This window comes from Volvox carteri (genome assembly GCF_000143455.1).
Source record: "Volvox carteri f. nagariensis unplaced genomic scaffold VOLCAscaffold_1, whole genome shotgun sequence".
NCBI lineage: Eukaryota > Viridiplantae > Chlorophyta > Chlorophyceae > Chlamydomonadales > Volvocaceae > Volvox > Volvox carteri.
Window position 1 is genome coordinate 3,325,461 of NW_003307545.1, and position 27,103 is coordinate 3,352,563.

Below are 27,103 nucleotides of genomic sequence, written 5' to 3' on the forward strand. Positions count from 1 at the left end.
TGCAGGAGCTTCGGTGCAGAGATTCTATGTACAATTCCAAGCTTCACAGCTCGCTGAACCCAACTATCGCACTCTGCATCATGCGCATTCCAATTGCGCTACGGAAAGGGGCTGTCCTATACATCTTTGCATAACCCTTGAGGAACTGTTGCCGTGCTGCGGTTGGTGCTGTGGCAGTGGCAGCGAAGTGTGGCTCCTGCGCATGCTGGGGTTGCTGGCTGGGTGACTGTAATCTCTGGCTGCCAATGGCAGTAAGTGAAAATAGGTGCTGAGGCTGTGACCCACGGTTCCTTGGAATAGCCAGGTCCTACAGCCCCTGGGCGCCGTGCACTGGTAATGCGTGTGTTGGTATCCCTTCGACCCACGTCGTGTCAGCGTTTAGGATGTGCTGCTCAGGCCAAAATGTGCTGTTTCGTTCGGCAGCATGGTCGTGCTGAGGTATGCAATATTCGGCTCCCGATGGTCTCCAGCAGGACTTCATCCGGAATTACTTCAAGTTCATGAAAGGTAATTTCAAGACACTGCACGACGTGCGTGTAGGCAGCGCATGATGTAAAGTGGGATACTGGTCGAACCACTTAGCAACGTCGCGTTTTGCGCGTGGGGACCTAGACATACGTCAAAGCAGCTCCATACGGTTTGGTAAAGGCTGCATCCAAGGCAGAACGCTGCGCGCTACACTTAGTGCATTTGTCCTTTCTAAACTGCATCCAGTAAAAGGCTTGTGTTTATATTGCCACTTAATCTGAGATCTTTCTGTAACACCTAACTTGCGCTGACCTGTTAAAAATAGGACATTCGTTGACCGTTGCTTTTTCCAACTGCCCTGGCTACTGCACCTCTGCGCCTCTAGCCCGTGGCAAGATATCCCGTCGCCCCCTCTAAAGCCGAGTCAGTTATGCTTGCGGCATAAAGGCATGCCGACTTTTTAAAATTCACTTTCTAGGCTAAGCTTCAATCTCTCTGGAGTTTATGGCATTTGTGATCTCAAAGAAAATCCTTGAAGTATTTCTTGTCAAGGTAAACAGCACTGGACATGCCTGGTATTTTTTGACTGAGAATGGACTGACAGCCAACGCTATAGGAAAGCTCGGCGCATTAGAAGGCTTGCGAAGCAATAAATTGTAAGAGCACAACCGGAAAGTCCCATATAACTTGTGTACGTGGACCAGCCCGATGGCCGAGGGAACCCCAAGAAGAGGGTCGACAATAGCGGAGAAGATAGCCCAATTTCGCGCAGCAGGCATCTCAGGCAGCCCACAGAGGTGGGTCCTAAGACAACTCATCGTATGAACAATTATCAATCACCCGTTGGCACCGGCGACTATGATTTGTACCTGCCGGAGCATGACAATGGAGCACATACCTAGTCCCCCTGGATTTTGATCCAGCCACACTTTCCAACCTCATCGGCCCTAGTGCGGCCGAGGGCATCACTTGCACATGTGGAACCCTGCGAACCATTTGGAAACGCAAGCAAACCCCAAACCCCCAACAAACTTGTCCACCCTCCTCTTCCTCCGCCCCAGGACAACGAAGGACGACGCTTTCTGGTGGCAGAATCCTTCGCCAACGCGCCGCGGCGATGTCGCCTCCCGCATTCCACCACGCCCAGACGCCCCCTCCCAGCAACCCGCTTGGTACACTTCAACGACACCACCGGCTTCATCAGGCCTTAAGCCCTGGTCACAACAGCCGGATTCGGATGCGAGGTATCGCGGCATCGATCAGAGCCCGTCCCGTAACAGTAAGTACCCTTACATGCTGCTTTTAATACCGCTTTTACGAAGTGTTGATAAGCCGTTCCCCGAGCACCAAACACAAAGGCTGCCGCGCCGCGTTGGTGTGCTGCTGGCCCGTCCTCGTGGGCTAACTCGCGCTGGTTTTGCACTGACACTAAGTACACTTAGCAAGGCGCTCAACCAAGCTCACATTTCATCCACGCGCTGCAACAACGCCCCTCTGCCCCTGCTTGCATGTCGCTCGTCTGTCGCCCTGCAGCACCCAGCCGTGCTTCCCACACCGCGGCTGGGGCGCCGCTGGCGCCAACATCCAGCGCCATGACAGCAGCCTTGCACCGGCTGGCACATGAGCATCCCACCTTGTACCAGGCAGTGATGTCCCTGGAAAGAGGCGCTGACGGCCGCCTCTCCGAAACCGCTTTACAAATGGTCAACCAGGCATTCACACGCTCCACGGCAGGTCACAAGCTGGCAGCGCCGCCAGCGCCGGCCCTACCTGCTCACGCCGCGACGCCGCCAAGTCACACCACAACCACCATCGTGCCGCAGCTGCGTTCAAGCCATCAACAACAGATGCGTACGGAGGTGCAGGCTCGCGCCCAGGCAGCCTTGGCAGCTGCTGCCGCATCCGCGACTGCTGCGGCAGCAACGGCGGTGGTGGGCGGAGCCTCTGGTGGACCGGCAGCAGCAGCAGCTGCAGCAGCGAGTAGGAGTAGGGGGGAGGAGGTGATGCGGGAGAGTGTGGATCAGCTGCTCTCACGGTACCGCCGTCATGGCGGTAGGTCTAGCGAAGGGCCTGCAGCGGAGGCGGCGACGTCTTCGGACCGGCCAGCCGGGGGGTCCAGAGCTGCAGCGCTGCGTGAGGAAGAGAAGGAGGAGCCAGGCGTTGCGGCAGCGGCTGGTGCTGGTGCCGGTGCCAGCGGCAGGGACACCCCTCCTGCTACTACTCCTTTAGACGTCCCCGAGCCGCAACGAAGGCTGTCGTCGGGCTGGCGGGCGCCGGCTGGACAGCAGTCGCAGCCAGGTCCGCATAACTTAAGCGCGGAGGACGGGGCCCCTGCGGCAACACCAGCACCAGCGCCGCCGTCGGCTTCCAGAAAGCCCACTGCGGAGAAGCTTCAGAAGATCCTACAGCTGGCAAGTATAGCGAATCAGTTGGCTGTGTCTTCGCAATCATCGCCCGACACTGCGAACCGCGCGTCCGGTGGCGGCGGTGGTGGTGGCGGCAGCAGCGGCACCCAGCCGCCGCACCTACAGTCGCAGGCAGATGCGTCTGGGGTACGGCGGTCCAGGCACGGCAGCGCGAGCTCCTCCGCGGGCGATCTGGCCGGAGAGCCTAGCCTAGCATCGCTGCATTCTCAGACGACCACTGGCACCAGACAACACGGCAGCGAGCGCCAGATTCCCGCGGAGGCTCAGCACGCCACTAGGCCCCTGCCGTCGCAACCGCTGCCGCAACCAGCAGCCGCGACGGGGTGGCCTGCACCTGCCGAGCCAGTACGCGCTGCTGACGGCGAGCCCTCAGCGGCAGTGGCAGCTTCGGCTCCGGATCTTCAGCGCGAAGGAGCCCCTACCATCCCGAATGCCTCTTCCTCTGCCGCTGCTGATACCGGTGCAGGCGCTCGTGCTGCTACTCGTGATACCACTAATGAACCGACGGGTACTGCTGCTGGTGTTCCGGCTGACAGGAGTTCTGGCGGCGCCTTTGAGTTCCCCGTGGCGGTGATGGGCACGGCCGTCGACTCTACGGGCCTGATGTCCCGTGCTTTCGCTTCTGCAGCGCCCGCTACTACGTCGGCGGCTGCGTCTGTTGGTGGCGCCGGGGCGGCAGATCCTGGTGCTGCTGCTGCTGCCGCTGCCGCGCGTCGTGTGCAGTTCTCGCCCAATGAACCCCAGGTGAGCTGCGTTGTACCAAAAACGTGCTTTTTTATAATGATTTTCCGGTTCCTGAAGCCTGCTGAACATGCTGCTGAAAGGTTTTTCGCGGAACTGCCTTGCTTAGCCTTATGGCATGAGAACCCCGAGGCAATGCTCGTCGTCTCGGCCTGCTGTGAACGCTAGCTTTCCTTGGACGGGGACGAAAGTGTAACGGAAGCTGGCCTGATGTGCATCGAAACGCCTGTTATCATGAAACCGTGCATGAAGCTGTTGCTATACTTCTTCTGCCCCTCAGCTGTTGCCTCCCACCGTCATCATGCGTCCCGCCATACCGCAGGTCCGCCTTTACAGTGAAGGTACGGCAAGCGGGACGGCAGGGCTGCCGTCGATGCCGCCGCTGGCGACGGCGCCGGGTCCCGAAGTCGCCAACGTCCCGGTGGCAACACCGGCCGGCTCAATGCAACCCGTGTTCCTGTTGCCCTCGCCAACACCGCCGGATGACCCAAGTGCACCTAGACCCACTCACATCTTTGTCCCTGCTGACCCGTCATTGCCTCCGGCGCTGGTTTCGGTGCCGGGCTTCGAGCCGCTGCCTCCCGGAAGCGTCAAGCCGCAGCGGAGATCACGGTACGGCAGCGGGCGGCAGTCCCCTGGGGGCGGCAGCGTCAGGTGAGCGCTGCTGAGCACCCGGGTAATCGAATTCGCTGAAAATTGCAGAGCTGAGAGAATGCGAAAGAAGCAAGGCCGGCGTGTTTCCCTGGGGCAATGTGTTTGCTTGTGTCTGCGGCCTGGGCTGCCCTGGGGCACGTCGTGAAGATTGAGGACTGTTGGGCTCTATTCGGCCCGTTTTGCAACGGGGTTCCCTCGCCCTTGCATTCACTGTGTTTCGCATTTTTTTTAAAGCTGTGTGTTCGACAACAACCAGGTTGTTTCCTTACTTTACGAACCCCACCACATGCTCCGGACCCCGTACAGCCCTCCCCGTCGGCGGAGCTCCTCTTCCTCGCCATCGCCGCCGCGGCGTGACGCCGGATCCACATCTGCTCCCACTGCCGCCGCCGCCACAGCCGCCACAGCCGCGGCTCCAGGCAAGCAAAGGAATGATGTGGATCGCATGCTTGACTCCGACTCGGATTCCGATATGGACGCGGCGGGCGGTCGCATGCCTGCCGACATGGCCCTGGAGACGAAAGCGGCGGAGCAGGCGGCTGCACAGGTGTGCGGGCAAGAGAGAGGTTCGGGGGAAGCGTGGTCGGAAGCGCGCGAAGGCATGGGCTCTAGGCGGCTTTGAACAGCGCCCGTTACACACGGACTCGGAAACCGAACTCCTGAGGAGTGAGAATTTGGAATTTGATTGTTTGTTCATGCGTTAGGGCAGCGTGAGGCTGCTGACTTTCCTTCAAGCAGCGGCTTGGAACACCGATGCACTTGGTAGGGAAAGGCAGGGATGCTTCAAGGAGGACTGCAATCGTTGATGCATTTTCAAATCCCCCTTTCCTCCACTCTCACCGCTTGTAGATACCCGTATTCCTTCGCCCTCGCGTAACGTCCTCCCTCGCTCCCTTTTTCCCCGCTTCCATTTACATGTCGCACGTGCGATGCCATCCCCCAGCTTTCCTTGACGTGTGCTGCATACATGCAATTCCCCCCTCCCCCCTGCCGAACCTTCCCCCTGCCGAACCCAGTTGGAGCGCGAGGCGACGGTGCACACGCCCAACCGGCTGTCTCGACTGCTGGATCAAGTGGCCGCATTCAAGCGCACGGAAGGGGAGAGGCTGATGCGGGAGGGGGAGAGGCTGAAAATGGTGGAGGAACTCAAGGTGCGTTAACTCGGGAGAGTCTGGGGTTGGTCTGGGCGGTTGCTTTCCCGCTTTTTTCCTCTTGTGTCCTTTGGAGCTTATGCACCGACGATACGTAGGGACCCCCTGTAACAGCATTCGTTCATTTTTACTTTCGAAACCATATTCCCCATTTACCTACGGCAACCCCCTTTCTCTTAACCCCCCTGCTTTTCTTCCTAGCAACCCGCTCCACCCTTGCCTAGCTTACCCCTAAAGAGTGTGTGCTTTGTTGCTGCACTCCTACCTGCTCTCCTTGAAAGTGGTTTTCTTTCCCACCCGGACCTTGTCGGCATCGTGCAGGCCATGAACATTGACCAGCTGTCGACGCTGCTGGGCCCCACAAGCGAGCTGCTCAAGGTGCGATTTTCCTGCCTGCCGGCCATGCGACATCATATGCCTGTACCCCGAAGAGTTCCTTTTTTCGGTTGTCCGGTCCTCTGCTCAGTGTCTGCAGTGTCATGTGCTAACCAACATTCCAACATGACTCATCCATCCACTTTGTGGGGGTAAAGATCGTGGTACGCCGTTCGTTTCGTCAGGCGAAACCCAACCCGGCACGTACGCGCCAAAGGCGCATTTATTTGCTTTGCGGCGTGTAGTTGCGGCGGAAAGGTTTTTCCGCGGTTCCGTGTTTTAATCTATGAAAATCGCATGCGTTCGTATGCTTGCAAATGCTTGCAAGCAAACAAGCATGCATCCAAGCAGCTGTGTCTCAACTGGCGTCGTGACGCAATCATGGCCACGGCGAATTCTCTACCCCCCCCACACACCCCGACCCCCGACCATCTCGGTCGGTTCCACAGGACATTAGTCGATTTCGGGATCTGTACACGGGGAATTTGGAGCTCGTCAAGGCCACGGCCGGTGGGTGTATGTATGTATGTACATGACGCCCCGGGATTCGTTGTTTGCGTATGTGGGTGTGCAGGTGTGGGTGTGCGTGGGGAGGGTATTACAATTATATATACCGTACAGCGGGACGAGCCAACCGAACCAGCAGGAGCGCGTATCTTGTACAATTCTTGCTTGTCCTGTTGTTTTAAATGCTTTGGGTTTTCGAGCGCGTATCTCTTGACTACAAGCTCAAGTCAAGTCGACGTCACAAAATATCAGTCAAACCCAACCCAACATCCAACCCAACCCAACAGATGAGCACACACGTGCGGTCCTGGATGCGCTTCAGTGCACCGGCGACACCGCACAGGCGGTCAAGCAGGCCGTGGTGGAGTCGGCGTTGCGACAGCAGGACGAGGTGATGCAGATGGTGGAGCGCATGGCGCCGCCCGCGCCGCCGCCGCCCCCACCGCGATCACCGTTGCTGGCGCTGCCTGCGCAAATGTATGCGGCGGGCTATGGAAGAAGAAGAGCACTGAAGTGTTCTTCCTCAAACAAAACTTTTCATCCCCTTTAGTTGAGGGGCGGGCCTCCGAGTCCCATCTTTTCAGCTTTTTCATTATCTTTGTTTCACCCCCCTTTTCTGTGTTGTTTTCGTTTGCATCAGGGACCAGACACAAAATAGGCCTCGCTACACCTTCGCGCCTCGGGCTTGTATGTGGCCCCAGGTTTCACCTTCGGAAAATAGCGCAACGCCAGAAGTTGTAACACGCACATACACACATACCTACACGGAATGAAGAGCTCTAGTTAGGACTCAGGAGAGGAGCGCGCACTCGCAAAGCAGCAGAGACCGGCCTTTTCACACACACGTTGGGGCACCCGCCGCCCGTCGCCTTGCCTTTCCCGGCGAGAACTGCCTTTGCAACACGTCATGCATGCAGAACGGCCTTTTTCATGCTCTCCATGGCTCTCCTTCACCCTCCTTAACGGCCACATCAAGCTTTATGCCCTTTCCGGCTTGTCCGCCACACATTAGTAGTCCGCCATTCACCTCCTTTTCACCACTGCCCGCCTTCCCCTGCCCTGCCAGGCTCTACAGTAGCGCGCCCCCGGCCTCCGAGCTGCTAAACCCAACTTGGTGGACGCAGCTGCTGGACCCGGCAAACCGTGCAAGCCTCGCTGGCAGTGTGGCAGCCGCCGCCTCCGCAGCCTCCGGACTGGATGCATCTGTGCCTGGGGATTCCGTGTCACCATCCCAGGCCGTAGCTGGGGACCTGCTGGCGCAGCAAGTCGCGGGTAAGGCACTGAGGGAAATAAGGGGAGGTGGAGGCCGCTTCCCCTTTCGCCACCCGCCCAACGGGCCGAGCTCCCCTGTTTTTAAGCCTAGTCTGGAGGTCATCGCTGTCTCCTTTGCCGCTTACGGCCATCATTCCTTGGCCTAACCACCTGAAATACGCAGAGACATGCTTACATCGCATCCCTCACTTATCTTTCCGTAATAGTAGAAACAGATGGTCACAATTAGCGAATGGGTTAGCTACATGGAATTGTCGCTGCGTCCTGATGAATGAATGAATGGATGGATGAACGTTCCAGTGGATTTCCTGGACGGATGACCTGTAATGCTGCCCACCCGCACAATATTTACACTGAACAGGCCAAGAAAAATGCGTGAAGTGGTAGAGGTGCCAGGTGTGTGCTGTGCGCCCCATACAACGCGCCCCCGCAAAACCCCTCAGAGGATCAGAGACGCTCCCCAGCAGCCCAGCAGCATTTCCAAGGGGAAATCCCAGGCATAACCAGCGATTGGAGGCCAACCTGATGAAGGTCACAGAGGGGGAGATAGCTAAGCACGGGTACCCGTAACTGCTACCAACCAACCAACAAGAGTCCTTCATATCAAACCCTAAGATGTGGAAAAATCCTAAAACCCTAATGCCAATGATGTCCCCACAGGCCTTGCCACCGCCATCCGTGCCTCCCTAGACCAGCAGACTGATGGTGGTGCGGCGGTTGAGGACCTGTCCGTCAGCGCCATTACACGAGCCGCGCGGCAAGTGTCTATGACGGTGCGTATGTGGGTGGTCGGGGGAAGTGCGAGGGTAGGTGGGAGGAGGGCTAATACCCGACACGAAGAGGAAAATAGGTTGCAGCAGCTGGCTAACAACACAGTCGTAGCTGAAGCTTGTGGTGGCTATCGTTGTAGCTGTGGTTGCATCCTCTCTGCTCTTCGCTTTTTCACTGCTTCTTCGCCACACCTCTTCTGTACTGCATGTATGCTGATGTGGGTTGCTCGACTTTCCTCCCCCGTCTCTGCTGCGCGTAGCTGGACATGGCCGTCCGTGAGTACATCGATCGGACCGCTCAGGCCTCAGCCCCTGCTGCCGCTCCCACACATGCTCTCCCCGCCCCGGCGGGGCCTGCCTACCCGCTGAGCCCCGCCGTCCCGCTGGGGCAGCATTATGGCGCTATGCCTCCTGCAGCTCTAGCCGCGGCTGTGCCGGGGACAAGCCTGGTGGTAGGCCAGGGCGCCCGCCTGGGTCAGACCGACCCGTGGGGTGTTCAGCCTGTATTCTTGCAGCCCACGGTGCTGCCGCACGGCACCGATGCCCAACAGCCCTTGCTGTCCGCGGCAGCGGCAGCTCCGGGACACGGTGTGGTGGCGCCTGCTGCGGCCCTGGTGCCGCCCCCCGCATCGCTTGTGCAGCTGCAGCAGGTCATGCCCATGCAAGGCGCCGTGCCGGCTGCCGCCAACATGGCGCCGCAGCTGGTTGCGGTCCAGGGTCCCCTGCCGGCTGGGGGCGCCAGCGGCGCTGCGCTCCTGAACTTGCCGATGTGCACTTTACCGGCACCGGCCGTGACCCACCCGGTACATGGCATGATGCCCGTGACCACGGCGGCGGTGACCGTGCAGCAGCAGCAGCAGCACAGGCAGCTGGTGTATAGTGCCGCCACACAGCCAGGCGAGGGGCTGCCCTGTCGGCTCGACCTGCAGGTTGTAAGAACACCACCGCCGCTGCCGGCACAGCCGCCACACCCACCATATTCACATCCACAACCACAGGAGCTACAGCCGCAACACAAAACGTGGCAGCAACAACAACAGCAGCTGCCGTCGTGGCATCAGACAGAGCCGCGAGAGCTTCCGGGCGCACCAGGCAATGCAGTGGCTTGGCATGTTGACGCATGCGATGGGGGCCCTGGCAGCCCCACCTCCCCCCGCACCTGGTTCCCCGGCAGCGCATCGGCCGGCGCACCTGCGCTTTACTCACACGGTATCGGCAACAGTGACGCAGACGGCATCGGCCAAATGGACAGAGTTGGGGGAGGTGGCTATGGCGACGGTGGCAGTGGTGGTAGCGGTGTTCAGCAGGAAGCCCCAGCTCCGGAGTCGAGGGGTCTGCCAGTCGTGTCTGCCTGGGAGGCCGAGGGAACCAATTGGGTTCGGCCTGCCACCGCAAACTCAGGTGCTCGCTCGGACAGCCTGGTCCACAGGATAAAGTCGCCGTCCCCGCCACGGTCCAGCCCCTCCATTTCTCGCCGCTCTTCACGTATGGTAGTTCTTGACCAACCACGCTCGCGCAGCCGCAGCCGTAGAGGCTGCAGCAGTAGCAGTAGTGGCAGCAGCTGTAGCAGGAGCAATAGCAGCAGCGGGGGCAGCGCCCACGGCCGCCGTGGGAGGACGAGTAAGATCTCTGGGGTTGACGCCACTTGCAGCGGCTTCACAGCACATGCCGCGGCCGGATCAACCGGCGGCCGAGCGCGGGCACCCTCAAGTTCCAGCTCGCGGCGGCGGCGAGGAAACCGCGACAGCTTGGGGTCGGGATCAGAAGATGGACGCACTGGCGCCCGGCGGGCCCGATCGCCCGAGTCAGCGCAGTGCAGGCAACAGTACCGCGACAACAACCACCACCACAACAACAACCGCCATCATGCCCAGCAACGTGGTGGGACGGGGCCAGGGGCGGCTGTCGGCGGCAATAATAGTCTTTGGCAACAAAGCCACCGAAGCAGTGCAAAGTCCTCACGTTCTGCTATTGCTGCTGCTGACGTTTGTGGGGGGGAAGCAGAGCCTCACCCTTCAAATCATGTCATTTTAAGAGGCGACAAAGCAGTAAGAGGCGGTAACAGTGCTGGCGACGGTAGCGGTGCTGGCGATGCTGGCGACAGCAGTAGCGGCCGTGGCCTGTCGTTCGCGGGCAGCGAACCTTCCCTAGCAGCGGGCATTGCGGAGCTCACCCTGGCGGCGGCTGACACAACACAGTTGCTGTCACCGCTGGCGCCGCCTGTTATGCAAAACCCGGCATGGAATGGTGGAGATGCACACGTGCTCGTGCCTTCACGCAAAACCTCTGGGGAACACAGGCGGCAGCAGCAGCAGCAGCAGCAACGGCCGATGCCGGTTTCGTATGTCCTGCCAGGCTCCACGGCGACCGCAGGACCGCATCTGGAAACGCCCTTCACGCCATCTGCTGCGGCGCTTGCTTCCCAGGCCCAGCCGCAACCCAAGTCGCAACCGCAGCTGCTGGTGCCATACGCTTCGCAATTGGGACACCAACAGCAGGCAGGAGTGGGCGCTGCACCGGGTCCGATTCCTGCCACCGCGGGGACCCTTACCCCTAAGAGGTACCAGCAGCAGCCCCTGCAGCACTGCGACGACGACCATCATCATCAGGAGCAGCAGCAGCAGCAGCAAGTTCAGGCTTCCTACCAATGGCGCGGGGTTGGCACCGAGGTCCGAAATTCGGCTCAGGAGCCCGGAACTTCCCAAGGACGTGACTTCAGTGTCACGCAAAGCCACAGCGCAGTCAGCAACTGGATCCCTACCAACGTCAGCGATGTAAGGCCGCCGCCACACGCGGCCAGGTCGCTGTTCAAAGGCAGCTCGGCGCCATACCAGCAGCCTGCACAGCAAACATGGCCAACGTACCACCACCAGCAGTCTAGAATCGATTCGGCAGTGGCTGACAACTCAAGTGTACGGGACCGGTCGCTGCAGGGCACCCCGGTGCCACCGGAACACATGCCTGCCGGAATTCCAGCGCCGGCGGCTGCACCCGCACCACCAGTAATCACGTCGGCTGGACCAGGGGCTGGTATGTATCGGTCAGCAGCTACCGTGCATCTTGGGCCGCCTGCGGCGATCCATTCGCAGGTAGCCGGCGTACAGGCAGCAGCTCCCGCATCAGCATCATCACCAGTAGCAGCGGCACTTGCCGGGCCGTCGCTGAGCACCTATACCTCCCTTTTGGGGTACACGCAGCCTGCGACTGTTGCCTACGGCTACCAGCATCATCACCCGCACCAGCTCCCTCCGGGGTGCTCCCAAAACCAACAGCATCAGCAGGCACACTCCCCAGTCATGCCACAGCTGCAGTGGCCGCCACCGCAGCCTGAAGATGCACAAAGTGAGCTGGCATCGCGGCGGCGGTCGGCAGTTAGCAGCCCGACGGCTAAGATGGCAGGTACTCAGGCGCCAGGCCCATTTTCGCCGCCAAGCAGGTGCTTTCCAGGGCCGCGGCTGGAATCTGCCGCGTCTGCAGAGCCAAGCATCTATCACCAGCCTCAGCAGCTGCAAGCTTTGCCTTTGCAGGACCAGCCTGCTCCGCAGCCTGTCCTACTTCCCATGACGATTCAACCGATATCCCGGCAACCGCAGCATCAAACCTCGAAACGACATTTGACCACCAGCGCATTGCCACCTGCGTTGGCGGCGTTGCCGACCGTGTCCTCTTCAGCGGGACATTCAGAAGAAGTGAAGCGGGCCTACCATGCGACCCTGGCACAATTGCAGGCCGTTTATCATGGCAATGGCTAAAGCTTAAGGCTATAACTGCAGTGGCATTGCCTTGCCGGTGCGTGTCTTCAAGGGGTCAGTGAGGTGGCCCTAACGGGTTGGGTGGCGGCGCATCGGGTGTGCATGTCAAATGGACAGATGTGAAGTAGGCGGAACGTAGTGTAACGGGCAGCGTGCGACAACGGGTTAAAACGCATTCCGCTGCGTGGCGGGCACGGACGCCGTAATATCGGTGAGCTTATCCTCGCAACGCCAATATAAAGCGGAATATTTGATTGCAATAATGGCTTGCAGGCCAGTACATCAGAGTTACCAGTACTGAAGCACGCATAAGCGGGGGCTTTGCCCACCGGTCTCCGCTCTCCAGCTTTTATGTAGAGCTTAGTAGTATATAGTTCAGATTTGCAGTCGCTCGCTAGTGATTAAATACGCGAGCAGCTTGCTACTATGAGTCTCGCGGGTATGTGCAGAGAAGAATTACTGTCAAAGCCCTTATGCCTGCAGGACACCTGGCCCTCAAACAATTCGATGTCCTAACGTATAGCAGGAAATTGAGGATTGTGCCGTCGGGCCCTTTAGGCTTTGCTTGAGGTCTTGGTAAATTTTTGCATGTGCAAACAGCACCAGTTTTACAGTTTCATCATGTTCGTAATGTTCATTAAACAGCCAGAAACTTGTGGAAACCGTACGTATGCTTCGTGACAGACAAAGCTGGTAGCGGCCCAAACGCACCGCAACGCCCAAACATCTAATTGCACCGCTATGCTGTTTAGCATTATATACCTCTGTGTGCATACGGAACTTTTTGCCAGTCAGTCTTGACCAATAACTTAAAAGTTCAGAGTCAGCCCCGGTAACGACTGCCGTACCCCGCCGTTAATGCAACAGCTAGCCCTCTGAAATGTTTCGGTCGCAATAGATCTGTTGTTTTACATTTCTTGTAAAGACATCGTCATTAAAAATGAACAACCCCATCGCTCTCTTGTGGTCAAAAATAAAGGCACATGAGAAAATTCACGTAGCCTGGTGCGTCATAGGCATCGTCGGATGCCTTATGCTCTATGGCGTTCTCCAGGTGCGAGATTCTATAGCTGTCTATGTCTGTGGGGGCCGCGGCTAGTAGTGGTCTGGCTGTTATCACCGTCGGGGGATGCTGTGCTTACGCAGGAGCGTATTATGACGATGCCCTTTGGCGAGGGGACGTCCGCCGAGGTCTTCAAATATTCATTGTTTCTGGTGCTATGCAACCGTCTGACGACCTGTGCCGTCGCTATTGTCATGCTAGTGGTAAGTTCCTGTTGCGCGCTACGGTTGTCCGCGCTCGACGGCCCATCAACTCTACCTCCCTGGTATACAGCATGACGGCAAATATCAGGAGATTAAGCCGGTGGCGCCCATCTGGACGTACTTCGCCGTCTCGCTCTCAAATGTGATCGCCACCACTTGCCAGTATGAGGCGCTGAAGTACGTCTCTTTCCCGGTTCAAACTCTTGGAAAGTGCGCAAAGATGCTGCCCGTGATGGTCTGGGGAATTGTTATGCTGCGGAAGAAGTACAAGCTCGGCGATTGGGGTCTCGCGTTGGTCATCACGTCGGGTTGCACGGTCTTCCTGCTGACCGGGGACGTGAAATCGAAGGTCTCAGAGAGCCTGTGGCACTCCAGCGTGTACGGCATTGCGCTTATGCTGGGCTACCTGGGCTTCGACGGATTTACGTCAACGTTCCAGGACAAGCTCTTCAAGGGCTACAACATGACGACTTACAATCAGATGCTTTACACCACCCTGTGCTCCTCGATCTTGAGCGCAATGGGTGAGACTGGGTTCGCACATTCCCTGGCGACGACGCAGAGTTTGAAGAAGGGGTAGAGTAGGTGGCGCCTGCTCCGTGCCAACGGACAGTGTCCCACCAAGGCAGACTTCACGTCTGCAGTCTACTAATGACATCTTCATCACAAACTTTGCCCCGTACAATCTTTGCAACCGCCACTGAGCGTACGTTGGGGACATGGAGAGTGGGTTTGCCAACCTCTCTTCCCGCATTTATTACTAACCAGTGTATTTCTGCTGGTATCCGTGCAGGCCTGTTCTCCTCGGGGCAGCTGCCAAAGGCGATTACTTTCGTGAGCCACCACCCTGATGCTCTCACGTCCATGATCACCCTTTCATTGGCGGCCACCATTGGCGCGCTGTTTATTTCGTACACGATCAAAACCTTTGGCGCGCTAGTGTTTGCGACAATTATGACCACGCGGCAGTTCCTATCCATCCTGCTGTCCTGCGTGCTGTTTGCGCACCCACTGAGCCTCGGCCAATGGTGGGTACAAGAATGCAGTGCTGTGCGTGGGTTGTTGGAATGGGTGCCAACCTGGCAATCGGCTCTTTATCGGGTTGGAGCAGCTGCACATATGATGCTCTCACAAGGTCCAAAACGGAGAGTTGCAATAGGTATTGGGGATGGGCGTGGAAGGACACAAAGAACGTAGAAACAACTGCTGAATTATATGGCCTTTTCGAGGGTGAGGTTAATAAGAGTGCATGAGGTTTAATCCAGGAACCCACGTGTTGCTGTGAATGGTGAAACTTCTTACCCTAAAAATATGCTGCCTATTCTCTTGGTCCCACGCACTGTATTGCAGGGTTGGTTCTACGATGGTCTTCGGCGCTCTGTACTATCAGGGTTTTGCCAAAAAGGACAAGCACGGGCACAAGGATTCAGCCAAAGACGGCCTGCCGCCAAAGGCAGATCCGCTGAAGGACACGGAATCGGGCTTGGTAGATGACGCCAACGCACCCCTGCTGTCGAAGGCGGAGGCTAAATAGCTCGCACCGCAGATACATATGCGGCAGCAGCGATTGCGGCAGGCAGGGTTGGCTCACTAAGGGGTCCGTGCGGCTGGGATCAGTGCGTGTACGCCTGTCCGTGTACGCCTTGTCTGCATGCTTGGAGGCTTGCTACAAAACGGGCTCGTCACCGGAATGGGCTGGGATGCTATGTGCCCAGCGGTCCTGGCAGTCACTGCTAGCGCCGCAACCGACGAGTTTGCAGAGGGACGAGGGCATGCCCATGTCTGGTTTCCCCAGACACCAGCGGCAGTGCACAAGATCAAGGCGCCACAGCGCCGGTTGTTTGCATTCTGAGATGCAGAAAGCAGATGAACCTGTTCAAATTTCTGAGTGCATCTATTCCTTTTTGGCTGTCCTGACATTTGACTGATACGTGACTTGGGCGCGCGTGTCCCGGGTAATCTTACGTTCGGGTGAGTATTCACGTTGGTAAAATAGTTAATAGTGTGAAACAATGCAGATTCGCTTTTGTGGCTGTTTGACTATAAAACTTATTCGGACTTGGCGCTACAAGGATAGGGGCATATATGTTGATAAGGCTGGGAAACGCCTGGCCACATCAGCGGGGGTAAAACAGGTTACAGTCCCCGTTGCCCAGGCCGGATGCCTTTAACGGCGGCCATGGCGGCGAGGATTTTACGAGCTTTTCGTGCTCGCCGTAGGATGCTCTGTAGCCGCATACGAACTGATGGCATCTCCAGCAATTCCTGCCGTGAACCGGAGTCCTGAGCCTGTACGGAAGCAGCCAGGTGATGGAAGGTCCCAGGGAAATGCCCACTAGCTTTGACACTGACAACGGCGTATACGCGGCATGACATACACTTGCCTTTTTTGTACGTTCGTTATGTGTCTCAGCAATCAAGGCGAAGCATAATCGTGGCAATGTATGTTGCCTTCCCATTTGCATACTCCTAATGTAACAGGCATCTGCTATCAAACTACCTTTCCCAAACCCTAAGACGGCGCCTCTTCCACATCCATAGTCCATATATTATGGGGAATTCCAGGAAAGGCAAGCATTGGAGCCAACGCCAAGGCTCCACGTACAGCAGGTTAACAACTCAGGGCTGTTTCAGCCTGCAAACCTACCTCTATGAAAATGCCTGCGGCTGCATACGACAGCCGCATAATTCGCCTCTCCAGTGGGTAGTCCGGATGGCAATATACGTCAAGTCCCTCAGAGGCGGGATGGACATGGGGCTGCACTGTGCCATGCGGCAGCACCGGCTGCGGCTGCTGCTGTACTGCTCCCTCAGAAGAGTCCTCCGCGGTGTCGCCACTCCGACCCCTGCCAGCTAAGCTGTAGTCTTCCGTCACATCCGCCACGGTTGAGTTCACCGACTCCCTCACTGTCGTTGCACTGTCACTGCCCGCTGCCCCGCTGCCGCAATCACCTCCGTCTCCAGCCGCTGGAGTATCTAGAGCTGGATCCTCGGCAGTATACGGCTGCTCGGGCTCGCTCCCATGGGCGCACTCGGCAGCGGTGGCGACGGTTTCAGGCCGCCGGCACGCAACGGAGGGCGGCGCAGCCGCGGCCAGCTGTGCCGCTGCGAGCGCACCACTGGGCCGCAGCTGCAGCAGCCCCAGTGGCAGCCCTAGCCTCTGCTGATTAACCCTCGCCTGTAGCACCGCCAACGAGTCGAGCTCCTGCCACAGTTGCGACTCCAGCAGCACCAGGTCGTACGTCGTATGCCCCGTAAGATCCGCCTCCTCGTCCTTCTCCTCGTCCCTGTCTTCCTCACCTCTGCCCCGCTCGGCGCTGCCAAAAGCCGAGAACGTGCGACGGGAAGTCCCCTCGGGCTGGGACCCCTCGGCCTCACCGCGGCCGCTGCTGCTCGGCTTGGGTGGCACCGCATCAGGGCTCGGCTCGAGGCCCCTGTCCGTTGCTAAGGGTGGCGCACATGCGGGTGAGTCCATAGGCCGCAAGCAGCTATCGGGCCGCTGCTGCTCCGCCGCCGCCGCTTGGTCCTTTCCAGTGCTCATTCCTGGCCCTTCATCCCCTTCCTGGACGTCTAGGACAGCTGCTGCGGACCGCTGGCTACTGCTATTACTTGCACCACCCGGCGCCGCCTCACGCCCACCTGAATCAGAAGGGCCCGCGCCGGTGGTGTCAGATTCCTCGTGCGCAACGAAACGTGGGGGATCAGGCCCACTAACTGCTACGCAACCTGCTGCCGCGGCAGCGGCGGCGGCGGCGACGGCATCCGCTGCTGCCACGTCGCGTAAGGAAGCCAGGTCCCACCGCCCGGCTACCGGTCCATCGGCAAAGGGCACGATGCTGAGTACGCCGTGATCCACAAGCTCTGAAACCAGCCGCCGAGTGTCCCACGGATCGGTGCCCTCGGCAGGGCGGCGCCCCGGCCACGCGGCTGCGCGCGCCGTGAAGGCCTCATACTCCAGCCAGCGCCAGGTGGCAGCGGTGGCGGCAGCCTGCGCTGCCACCCCGGCGGCGTGCAGGGCCGCGTCAGCAGCGGCTGTGTGCAGCAACATCCCTGCTGGGGTGGAGGCGCCGCCGTCCACACCGTGCACCTGCGCCTGCAGCTGCTGCATGGCCGGGTGGTCCGGAAGAGGAGTGCCCAGCGCTGGTCCCATCGAGCTCATGGGCACCGTGCCGGCACAGGCGGCGACACTTATAGAGGGGGATGCTGAGCTTCCAGTGTCCGTACCCAGCACCGCCGTCAGGCCGGCGGCGTGGTACGACTCCAGCAGCTCATCGTCATGGAAGAGCTCCGTTCGGGCACGGGAGTACGGCGTTTCAGACAAGCACTGCCGAACCTGCGGCAGCACCGGATCACACATCGACAAGCCGTACCTGAGCAGTAAAGCTGACTGGCACATGTATGAGGATTAGGCTCTCCGTGACTCGTTAATATATAAACGCAACGGTGATAAACGCAACGGTGTTTCGAAATGGAACGGTGAAAGGAGTAAACCGCAAACGGAGGAAGCTTGTAGGTATCTTATGGACTGCAGGTGTTCGTGTTTGTTTAGTAAAGAGAGTAGCTCTAGAGTGTAATCGGATTATGCGTAGAAAAGTGAACTGCACGGCAGGTACGGAGAGCTCGCCACCCCCCCTCTGGATGTCTCCACTGCACTGTGCTCTGTGTGCGGACGTCCTGCTCTGCGCAACGTCTATGGCCAACCTGTTTGCTGCAACAGAGGATTCTTCATCCAACGGAAGATTCAGCGGCGGATGGCAACACACTGAAACGTCGGCAACGCTGCACGGCGGCTCTAGCAGCTGCACCTCCGAATATTGACTACCGGCGTGCTCTTCTATCTGTCTGTCTAACGGCCGCTCTAACTGCCTGTCTAAGTGCCTATCTAACTGCCTGCCTAACTGCCGCTCTAACTGCCTATCTGGCTGGCTATCTGTCTGTCTGTCTGTCTGCTCGCCTGGCTGACTGGCGGGCGGGGGACAGACAGACACACAGACACTCACTCGCACCTGGATCCGGCACAGCGCCGTCGCGAGCACCATCAGCTTCCCATCCTGCAGCCGCACCGCCCGGTTCACCTCCATCAGCACACCCACGGCGGGCGCTCGGGAGCCAGGTGCGCATAAGGCCCATTCGGCAGCGCCCAGATTGCGCGAGCCCGCAGGAAGATGCAGGTGGCCGAAGAGCTGGCCGGGGCCCCCCGAGGTGGCAAACAGGCGATCAAACATGTGGACGTAATGCGGCGTGTGGATGTGCAGCAGGGCCTGCTGGCCAGGCAGGACCACGGAATCCGCCCGCCAGAGGGGCAGGTCTTGGAGCGAAAGGGAAGGAAGATGAGGACGAGGAGGAGGGGAAGGGTCGGAGTCCTGGGAGCTGAGTGGCTCGGGATTGGTCTGTGACAGCGACCCCACTGCGTGTGGTACCGAGCGGGTTTGGGGCTCCGTTGCTGGAGTAGTGTTGGAGGAAGAGTATCCAGTGGCCTCGACTGGATCTGCGGGGCAGGGAGGATGCAAGTCCGCAGGCTTTTGGATGGAGTGGGGTGGACGGCGCGGCAGCATGGCGGCATGACGTGCCGCGTAGAAAGGATATGTGCGGCTTGACAGTGGTTGGTTGGCTGGATAGGGTTCGCAGTACGGTTCCGACGACTCAGTTTCGTGAGTCTTTTTCCTCGTTGCTTCTAACCTTTGTAAAATATTGCGCTCAGGCGTTTTGCTACCTCCCGGAGATCTGGATTGTAGAAGCCAGAGCTAGCGCAGCGGAGGTCAGGCCAGTGAAAGACGTGCAAACGGAAAACATTAATACATGTTAATGATTCCATAAACGCTGCATGTTTTCGCGTTCTTTGGCCTGGCCTTCGGCAACCCAACCGCGACATTGCCAGCGGCTGGCTGGCACCCCGACAATGTCCACTAGTAGCCCGCATCTGGGCAGTATAAAATGTTCTCATATAAATATAGCCGTCTAGGAGAAACGCTACCTGGACTTTCACGGCCTGGACGTAGAAAATCGTGTCCTTGTGTCGTACGGGCTATACACCCGTCCCGATTGTGTACTATGAATAATTAACCTGTGGTCATGGGCAGTCCTAAATCGAGCTCTTCAGGTTCAAAACCTATCTTGCACGTCTTTCATACATGCATCGATTATAACGAACATTCTAGGTTAAGGACAAAGGTGACTGCCAAACTCCCGCAACCCACCACATTCGATTAGTCGAAGGCCTCGCATGGTCTTGAGGTGGTCCGCCAACCTGGCAGCCTTTTCCTTGGAGGATTTCAGAAATCTTTCAGCGTATCCTCCAGCAGTTGCATAGAGTTGCGCAGCTTCCGCGAATCGTAAAGACACCAGGTGAGCCATGATTGTATGGTATCCTGGATATGATACAGTGTAGTGAGTTTGTGTTGCGCGCAAAGGTGTTTTGCCGGCAGTCCGGCGCGCCATCGGTTTAAGCATCAGGGGACGCGCCCGACGTTGTCTATTTTTGAGGCCATAGGACGCCACTTCCCTAGTATGAGCTCATTAATCCGTGCAGCTTAGTTAGTTTGAGGTCATTCCACCGCGTTCATGTTCCCGCGTTCCCGCCCGCCAGTTCGTGACCCCCTCCCCTGTGTGTACCCTCCCATCCAGCCCCGAGGCAAGGTGGTTCTGTTTGAATGGCCTTTTCAGTGAGTATGCGCGATCCCTAAGTTGCAGTCGTTGCAGTCACTCGCGCTGTGTGTACCTTGGACGAGCAGCCCTTTGTCTACCGTTGTCAGGGAGGTACTTGCCATGTAGGCATGGTTTCACTAATCACGGTATTCTACGCAGAAACTTGATGCCCTTGCAAGTGTTGCGGAACTGCTTGGTGGAAAGGATGAGAAGAATGGTTGCGACACCCAGAAGAGGAGCACACGAAGGCGTGCACCTGGAAAAGTAAGCGGTGACTTTCTTTTGTTTAATAATTTTTGGGTTATCCTCTCGTCTCTTCGTTTTGGTGCTTCGTTGTTATGGCTGGTTCGTCTGTCTTACGTATCTTCCCGCTTTTGCAGCGCTCGAATGGAGGGGCGGGCGGGCAAAGCACTCAGGAAAGGTAAACAGCAGCTAAACATTTTTCAATTTGATCTCTGTTTTTTAATAATGCAAGCGGGCTTGTTTCAGGCCTGACTGACCTCCAACTTACCGTGCAGATGGGCTGCCTGCGAGTACGGGACTAATGGCATCGAAGCGACTGCGCTGGATACGTGCCCAGCTCCACCTCAAAAATCAAACGACTTAGTAGCAATGGACCCCCAATCCAGCTCCGACCGCGCTTCTGCATTATCCGCAAGGGTAGGGCTCGCGCCTCTGAATTTCGCGGGGAATGGTTACGACTCCGCGCCCCGACGCGACCATTTTGCTCCCTACCCCGATCCTGGGAAATCCTCTTTGCAACAAAACATATCGTCCGCCGTGCCGCAGAAACGCAGCTCGCCCACTCAAGGCTTCCCCATTCATAATGTCGACGGCACATGGGCGCGGCTTCCGGCTGCGAAGCGTCTAAACGCTAGTTTCACCAGCAGTCGCTTACCGGTCTCACAACAGTATGACCTTGTCAGCTCTGTGGTGAATTTCGGCCACGGCGACTTTCAGGATAGCGACTTCCATCCATCCTCGTGCGCCAGGGGCCAGGACCCTGTGGTGCAACACCACCCAGCGGAAGAAGCACCGCAGCCTCGTGGCGCTATCGCGGGTCCACCACCGCGCTGGTCCTCGACAAGCGGCATTCCAGCTCCCCGCGGGCCCCCTGCCCCGCTCCACCCCTACCGGCTGCGGCACTCGGCAGGCATGCGGCCCACCCCCGGCATGTCGACAACCTCCGACGCGCCTTGCCCCACTACGAGCCTACCCCACGTACCCTCCGCTACTGCTGCCAGCCTGCATGCCGGGAACAGAATGAGCGTCGGTAGCCATCAGCCCTTCGCACAGCCTTCGCTGCCAATTTCGGACTATTATGAGCCCTCGCCACCACAGCCGCCGCAGCCGCCACTGGCGGCGGCGCCACTGATGCCGTGGGCGGCAGCTAGCCACACGGCTGCCGGTCGGCACGGCTCCTTCACAACGTCAAAAACCATGCCGCCATCCGCAGGGCGTGCCGTACAACAACAACCTAGCTCTTCACCTAACGCTACCTGTCAGCCTGCAGTTGCTACTGCCCCTGCCGCTCCAGCAGCAGCAACAGCAGTTGCTGCTACAGCCGCCGAAGATCTGGGCGCTGATCCCGCATCCTGCTTGTCTCGGATGGCCCAGTCCCCTTCTAAGGGCGGTCCTGACCTTTTAGAGAAAATGCGGATAGCGGAGGACCTGTTGACGCGTAGAGACAAGCTCACTCCGGAAATGGTGCAAATGGTTATTAAGCAGCTGGCCGCGCTTTGCCAGTCGGTATCGGTGGAGGACCTGGTGGCGCGGATGGCGCCGCCGGCGGCGGCGACAGCCGCGGCGGATAGGAGTGGGAGTCCTAGGAATAGTGGCATCTGCATCGCGCAAGAAGGCTTGAAAAAGGAGACCGCCGCCGCCACCAGCCCCACGATGACGACGCCAGGGGGCGCTATGGCGGCGGCGGAGGTCGGGCCGTTAGGGCCGCCGGCAGCGGTGCACCCCTGGAGTGCTGCTGCAGCTGCTACTGCCGCCGGAGACGCAGTAGTCGCCGCTACCGCCGCCCGCGCCGTCGCGACGGAGAGGGTTGCGGCTACCGGCCCCGTGCCACATCAGCATAGAACTGGTAAGCCGCGTCATTGCGATCATCAGGCTGTAGCGGCGGATTTCCGATCCGCCGCCACCACGACCGCCGCCGCCGCCACCGCTGCCGTCGCCTCGCCTGTTGTCGTGACGGTGGAGGACGGGTTTGAGAACGGCGGTAGCACTAGCAGCAGCAGCAGCAGCAGCCGAACTGCGACACACGGCACCAGACAACAGGCTGCAGGGAGTACAGCAACGCCGACGACGGTAAGCAAACTTGCGGGGCCGCCAGTACGGCAGGACGGCGGACCCTCAGGTTCCGCTGTGGCCGCGTCGGAGGTGGAGGCATCAGCATCGGCTCCGGGAGCATCGGATCAGCAAGCTGCCGCTGCCGCTACCGCCGCTACCGCTGCCGGTCGAGGCCCCAATGTGCGTGTTAGCGGACCTTGCGCCGCTACAGCCGCCGCCGCCGCCGCCAGAGCCGTAATCCCCTTCAACCAGGCGTTGCTGCATGTTCCCTCGTCCTGCCTCGACAATATTCCCCAGACGTGTTCGAGCGCTGACCCGCTCCCCCTGCCGCCGTCGCGGCCCCTGCCGGCGGCGGGACAATACGGCGCCGGTGCGCGTGTGCTGTACGACGCTGCAATGGGGCTGCGCGTAGCGACTGCTTCTGCTGCCGCTACCGCCACCGCCGCCGCCACCACCGCTACCGTGCCAGCTGGATCCCGGCCAGCGGCAGCCATTGCAGCGGCGGCGACGCCGGTGCCGCTACGGACAAAGGTCTCTGCGGGTCATCTGGTTCATGAACCGGCCCCACTTGATCCCTCTTTGGCCTCCCAGTTGCTGCTGCAGCACCCGCACTCGTACGCACACTCGTACACGTACCCACACCTGGCGGCGGGGTATCGCCAACGACACCTTCATCTTCATCAACAGCGCTCTCACCCGCAAGGGGGAGCCATGCATGGAGGACCGCTTTCCGTACATCCGTACAACCACCAGCAGAACCAGCAGCAGATCCATCCAGCGGAGCAAGCGCCGCGAGGACAAGGGAGGGAGATGGCTGCAGAGCCGGGATTTGGTGGGGAACCGATCCGCGCGGTGACCGGGGGTTCACCCTCACTGGCAAAGCAGCAGCAACAACCGCCGCAACAGCAGCCCTGTATGCAGCGCAAGGTGGCTGCTGCTGTGGCGGCGGGTATTAGCGGCGTCGGCGGGGCCGGCGGCGGCAGCGGCAGCAGCAGCTTTGAGCCTCTGTCTGCCGACCCATCAGCTGCGCCGCAGCCGCAGCCGCAGCCCCAGGACGGGCTCTCCCAGCACTACCCTCAGCACTGGGGGCCGGCCGTGATGGATTTGTCGTCGAGGCCGCCGAGCGACACGACGGCGGTGCTGATAGCGGCATTAGCAGAACGAGCTCGATCTATGGCCGCCGCACGACGCTGCGCCGTAACAGAGGTGGATGCGGAAGGAAGGTTAGGCGGCGCAATAGTGGCCGCCATGGCTGCACAGCAGCAGCAGCAGCAGCAGCAGGCTGGCAAGGCGTCGGTCCACAACAGGAACGGTGGAGGCCGTAGCACCGGCAGCGCGGCACCTCCACAGCCTCAATCGGAGCTCATACATCGCTGGCAGGTGCTGCGCCATTTGGATAAGGGCGGCAGTGGCGACGGCGGCGGCGGCGGCAGCAGCCGAGACGGTGGCGAAGGCGGCGCAGCTGCGGCGACGGTGGCGGATGCTGCATGGAGTCAGTGGCCTGTGCGGGGCCTGACTGCAACAGGCCGTGACGGCGGACCTGGGCGAGGCGGACCTGGGGTTGTTGGAGTCACTTCGTCGGCGGCGGCGCCGCCCCCGCAACAGCAGCAGCTGGCGTCACCGCCGGTGCCGCCGTACATCCCAATCGTTAGCCTCGGCATGCACCCAGGAGGCATCCAGGCTGCGAATGAGGCAGCTGTGAAGCGTGCTTTTGCAGCAGCAGCGGCGGCGGCGGCAGCAGCAGCAGCAAAAGCTACCGGTGCTCATGCTGGTGCCGCTGACCCAGCCTCCACTAACTCGCGAATGCCGCCGCCGCAGCCAACGCTGCTCACGCCCGCCACGTTAGCAGACCGGCCGCACCGTTCCATGCCTGCCATGACAATGGGCCCGCTGACATGGCATGATGTCCGAGATGGCGAAGCACCCGCGGCAGCCGCGGCGGCGGCAGCGGCGGCAGCGGCGGCGGCGGCCGGACCCCGATGGCTCCCGTCTGTGACGACCGCGGCGGCGGCGGCGGCGGCATCGGCCAGTTCTTCAAGGGGAAGCCTTTCCGGCGGCGGCGTCACCGGCTTCGACGACGCATCGCGTCGCGGCAGCGGCGGTGGTAGCGGCGGTAGCGGTAGCGGTAGCGGCGGTAGCGGTCAGTCGGCATCCCCAGATGTGTACGTCACGATCAGGCTAGCAGATACCGCACTGAGGCCAGTCGGCGGGTCGGCGACGACGACGACGGCGACGGCGACGGCGACGGCGGCGGCGGCGAGTGGCAAGGTGATTGCGGCGCAGCACACGACGCCGACAGCGTACGGCACGAAGTAGGGCAGTTTGGGCGCTCGGTGAGGTGGGCACTCGTATTGCCTCGCTGCGCACACACACACACACACATACATACATACATACACACGTGCGTATACTTACTCGCTGTTTTGCTGTGCGCTACCTGACATTTGGATGGGTCGCAAAGGTGGGCCGCTTCGTAGGTGGGTCGCTTCGTACTGCGCTCCATCGGCTGGTGTTGGGTTTTTGCGGCTGTCTGGTATCTTCTGTCTTTCTTTCTTCCTTCCTTTTTTGGTGACGCTGCCCGGGGGGAGGTCACTAAAGGGGTGTTGTTGTTGCTCTTTCTGAGAGGACCCCCTGGAGAGATCCTCCTTGGAACGGCAGAGACCCCCTCGCACGCGCATTCCACACAAGCACGTAGGCACGTAGGGCCAGATTTTCTCCTGGAATTCTCACGCATCGCATCTTGAGGCGTTTCTCCTCCAGCTCCTGTCAAAACGCGCCAGTTGTTGGTGTTGATGTTGGTGTTGATGTTTGTGTTCTGCCGCACTTCGTCTTTCGTCGTTGCGGCGGCGTTTTGAGGTCCCGTGAATTCGAGTCGCCGGGAATTCCCGAATGGATGTACGTCGGGAAAACATTTTCGGGTGGTTGATTCGTTACAGTTTGTTCGTTGGTCAGTTGGTCAGGTTATTCTCTCTTTCGAACTGGGACGCGATGCTCAGTAGACGTGCAGTCCTGGTCTTGTGTCTGAAGTTCCTGATGCCCTTTTTACGGTGTGTATGTATTATCGTATGTAGCGTATGTATGTATGTATGTATGTATGTATGTATGTACGTAAGTATGTGTGCCCGTGTTTCCGTGCCAGCGTATGTGCTTAGGAAGGCACAGCAGCGTCGCCTCCTCATTCCGGCGCGGAGATTGATGATAGGTGCGGAGGCCTCTCATCATCCGAGCGACATTTACCACCACCGCAACAGACCATGTCTCGTTTGCGTCGCCGTAATGAATATTGGAGAGAGAAATGTTTCGAAACTATTGGGGTTTGTTATTTCGGTTGTCGTACCCCATGAACTTGACCCGTGACGCTTTTGCTCGCCGACGGGCGATATGTACGGCATGTCTAAGCTAATCTGCTGTTCTCTGTGGACACTGCTTTAGGAACCATCGGACGCGAAGATGAAGAGAAGAAGTAGAGCAATGCGATTATGGACGGCGGGGTAGAATTCGAACGAGGAATGAAATGCGCGTGTAAGCGTGTACGTATGTTCGTATGTATTATGTGAGTGCGTGTGTTGCGTATCTTGAGGTGTCGCTGGGAAGGAGTTGGGCCGAGGAATGGCTGGGCAGGGCAGGGCAAGGCATTGCATACGCGCATACATACATACATACATACGGACAAATGCGAGGGATATGTAGAGGATAAGCCAGATAAGCACAAAATGTCCCACAATGCGCTCGCTCCCTAGCTTCAGCACCTCCACAAGCGCACACGCCAACAAGGCGTGGGAAGGAGGAGCTGTGCCCCTTAGGGTTTTAGGGTTAGGGTCTGGAGTGCTGTCTGTTGTTGAAGTTGTCCGCCACTCAGCCTTTTTGAACACCGGCAAAGGCGGGGGGGGGGTAAAGGTTGCGGGTGTCGCCTTTAAGAGACAGCTCGAGAGGACCGCACCCCCCCTGAGGCCTCTCCTCGGTGTCCTTTTTCCGACCGACGAACACTGATAAATAGGTCCTTTGTTGCCCTGGCTCTTATCTGGCTCTTATCTTGCGTGATGATGATAGGGTTCTTAGGGGGAGGGTGGTCTGTAAAGGTTCGAAAAGTACAACGAGAAGCCGTGGCGTGCAAGTGGCGGCATTTAAGTTGTTTTTCCTTGCGTTGCCTCAATTGCAACTGTAGAGTAGGTGGCGCTAGTAGCCAGGTCGGGGTGGCTGCCACATCGATTGGTGGCTGTTGGTGGTGGGTGCACTCCCAAGGCTTGCGGTCGAAAGGCTGTGTGTGTGGGGGGGGGAGGGGCCCTTGCTGGGTCCCGTTTTGCGATAAAGTTACAGTTACAAGTTCCGCACACAAGTGCGGGTGTGTCCGTAAAAGCCGGGGGGGCCATGGACGTAAGGTCCTTGTGTCGTTGTTGAGGGCGTTCACCTGGGATGGACGCCGAGCGTTGTGCTGGTGAACGGCCGGGCCCTAAGACCAGGTTAGTGCGATTACGGTGGTGGTGGTGGTGGTGGTGGTGGTGGTGGTGGTGGTGGTGGAGGTGTAATGGTATCGCGCGGATGGAAGGGGGAGACTGTTTGCGCAAACACCACGCTTTGCACGGAGAATGTGTTGGTGTTGGTGTGTATGTGTGTATGCGTGTATGCGTGTGCGTACACGCTGCTTTCCGAGGGGCGCAGTGTCGTGCTTGTGTCATGTCGTACCGTGTCGTACTGAGATTCTATAACGGCGTTACACGCGGTGGCAGCCGTCATGCGCCCTTGTGGTGGAGGAAGGGGAGCAGCACCGGACGACGCCAGAT

The 27,103-nt window shown here is 59.1% G+C and overlaps 4 protein-coding genes across 4 annotated transcripts; 3 read left to right on the forward strand and 1 right to left on the reverse strand.

Moving 5' to 3' along the window:
* Positions 1–1,176: 1,176 nt before the first annotated feature.
* Positions 1,177–12,116, forward strand: VOLCADRAFT_86175 (uncharacterized protein; the record flags this gene model as incomplete). The annotated part of the gene is made up of 13 exons (XM_002945779.1): positions 1,177–1,265; positions 1,530–1,747; positions 2,002–3,638; positions 3,958–4,289; positions 4,596–4,836; positions 5,306–5,440; positions 5,762–5,818; positions 6,265–6,325; positions 6,610–6,799; positions 7,389–7,594; positions 8,255–8,367; positions 8,625–9,765; positions 10,369–12,116. 13 exons carry the CDS (start codon positions 1,177–1,179, stop codon positions 12,114–12,116), a joined length of 6,168 nt encoding a protein of 2,055 aa, XP_002945825.1.
* A 921-nt stretch (positions 12,117–13,037) lies between these two features.
* VOLCADRAFT_78846 (uncharacterized protein) lies at positions 13,038–15,875 on the forward strand. Its single transcript, XM_002945780.1, has 5 exons — positions 13,038–13,170; positions 13,263–13,382; positions 13,453–13,906; positions 14,176–14,410; positions 14,733–15,875. The coding sequence occupies exons 1-5, from the start codon at positions 13,057–13,059 to the stop codon at positions 14,914–14,916; spliced, it is 1,107 nt and encodes a 368-aa protein (XP_002945826.1). The 5' UTR covers positions 13,038–13,056; the 3' UTR covers positions 14,917–15,875.
* A 154-nt stretch (positions 15,876–16,029) lies between these two features.
* VOLCADRAFT_86177 (uncharacterized protein) lies at positions 16,030–19,736 on the reverse strand (the record flags this gene model as incomplete). Its single annotated transcript, XM_002946126.1, has 3 exons — positions 16,030–17,715; positions 18,389–18,870; positions 19,580–19,736. Coding segments are annotated over 3 exons (2,325 nt in total), but the record flags the coding sequence as incomplete, so codon positions are not given.
* A 505-nt stretch (positions 19,737–20,241) lies between these two features.
* Positions 20,242–24,638, forward strand: VOLCADRAFT_86178 (uncharacterized protein; the record flags this gene model as incomplete). The annotated part of the gene is made up of 4 exons (XM_002945781.1): positions 20,242–20,291; positions 20,546–22,835; positions 23,358–23,702; positions 23,928–24,638. The coding sequence occupies 4 exons, from the start codon at positions 20,242–20,244 to the stop codon at positions 24,636–24,638; spliced, it is 3,396 nt and encodes a 1,131-aa protein (XP_002945827.1).
* Between the last annotated feature and the right edge of the window lie 2,465 nt (positions 24,639–27,103).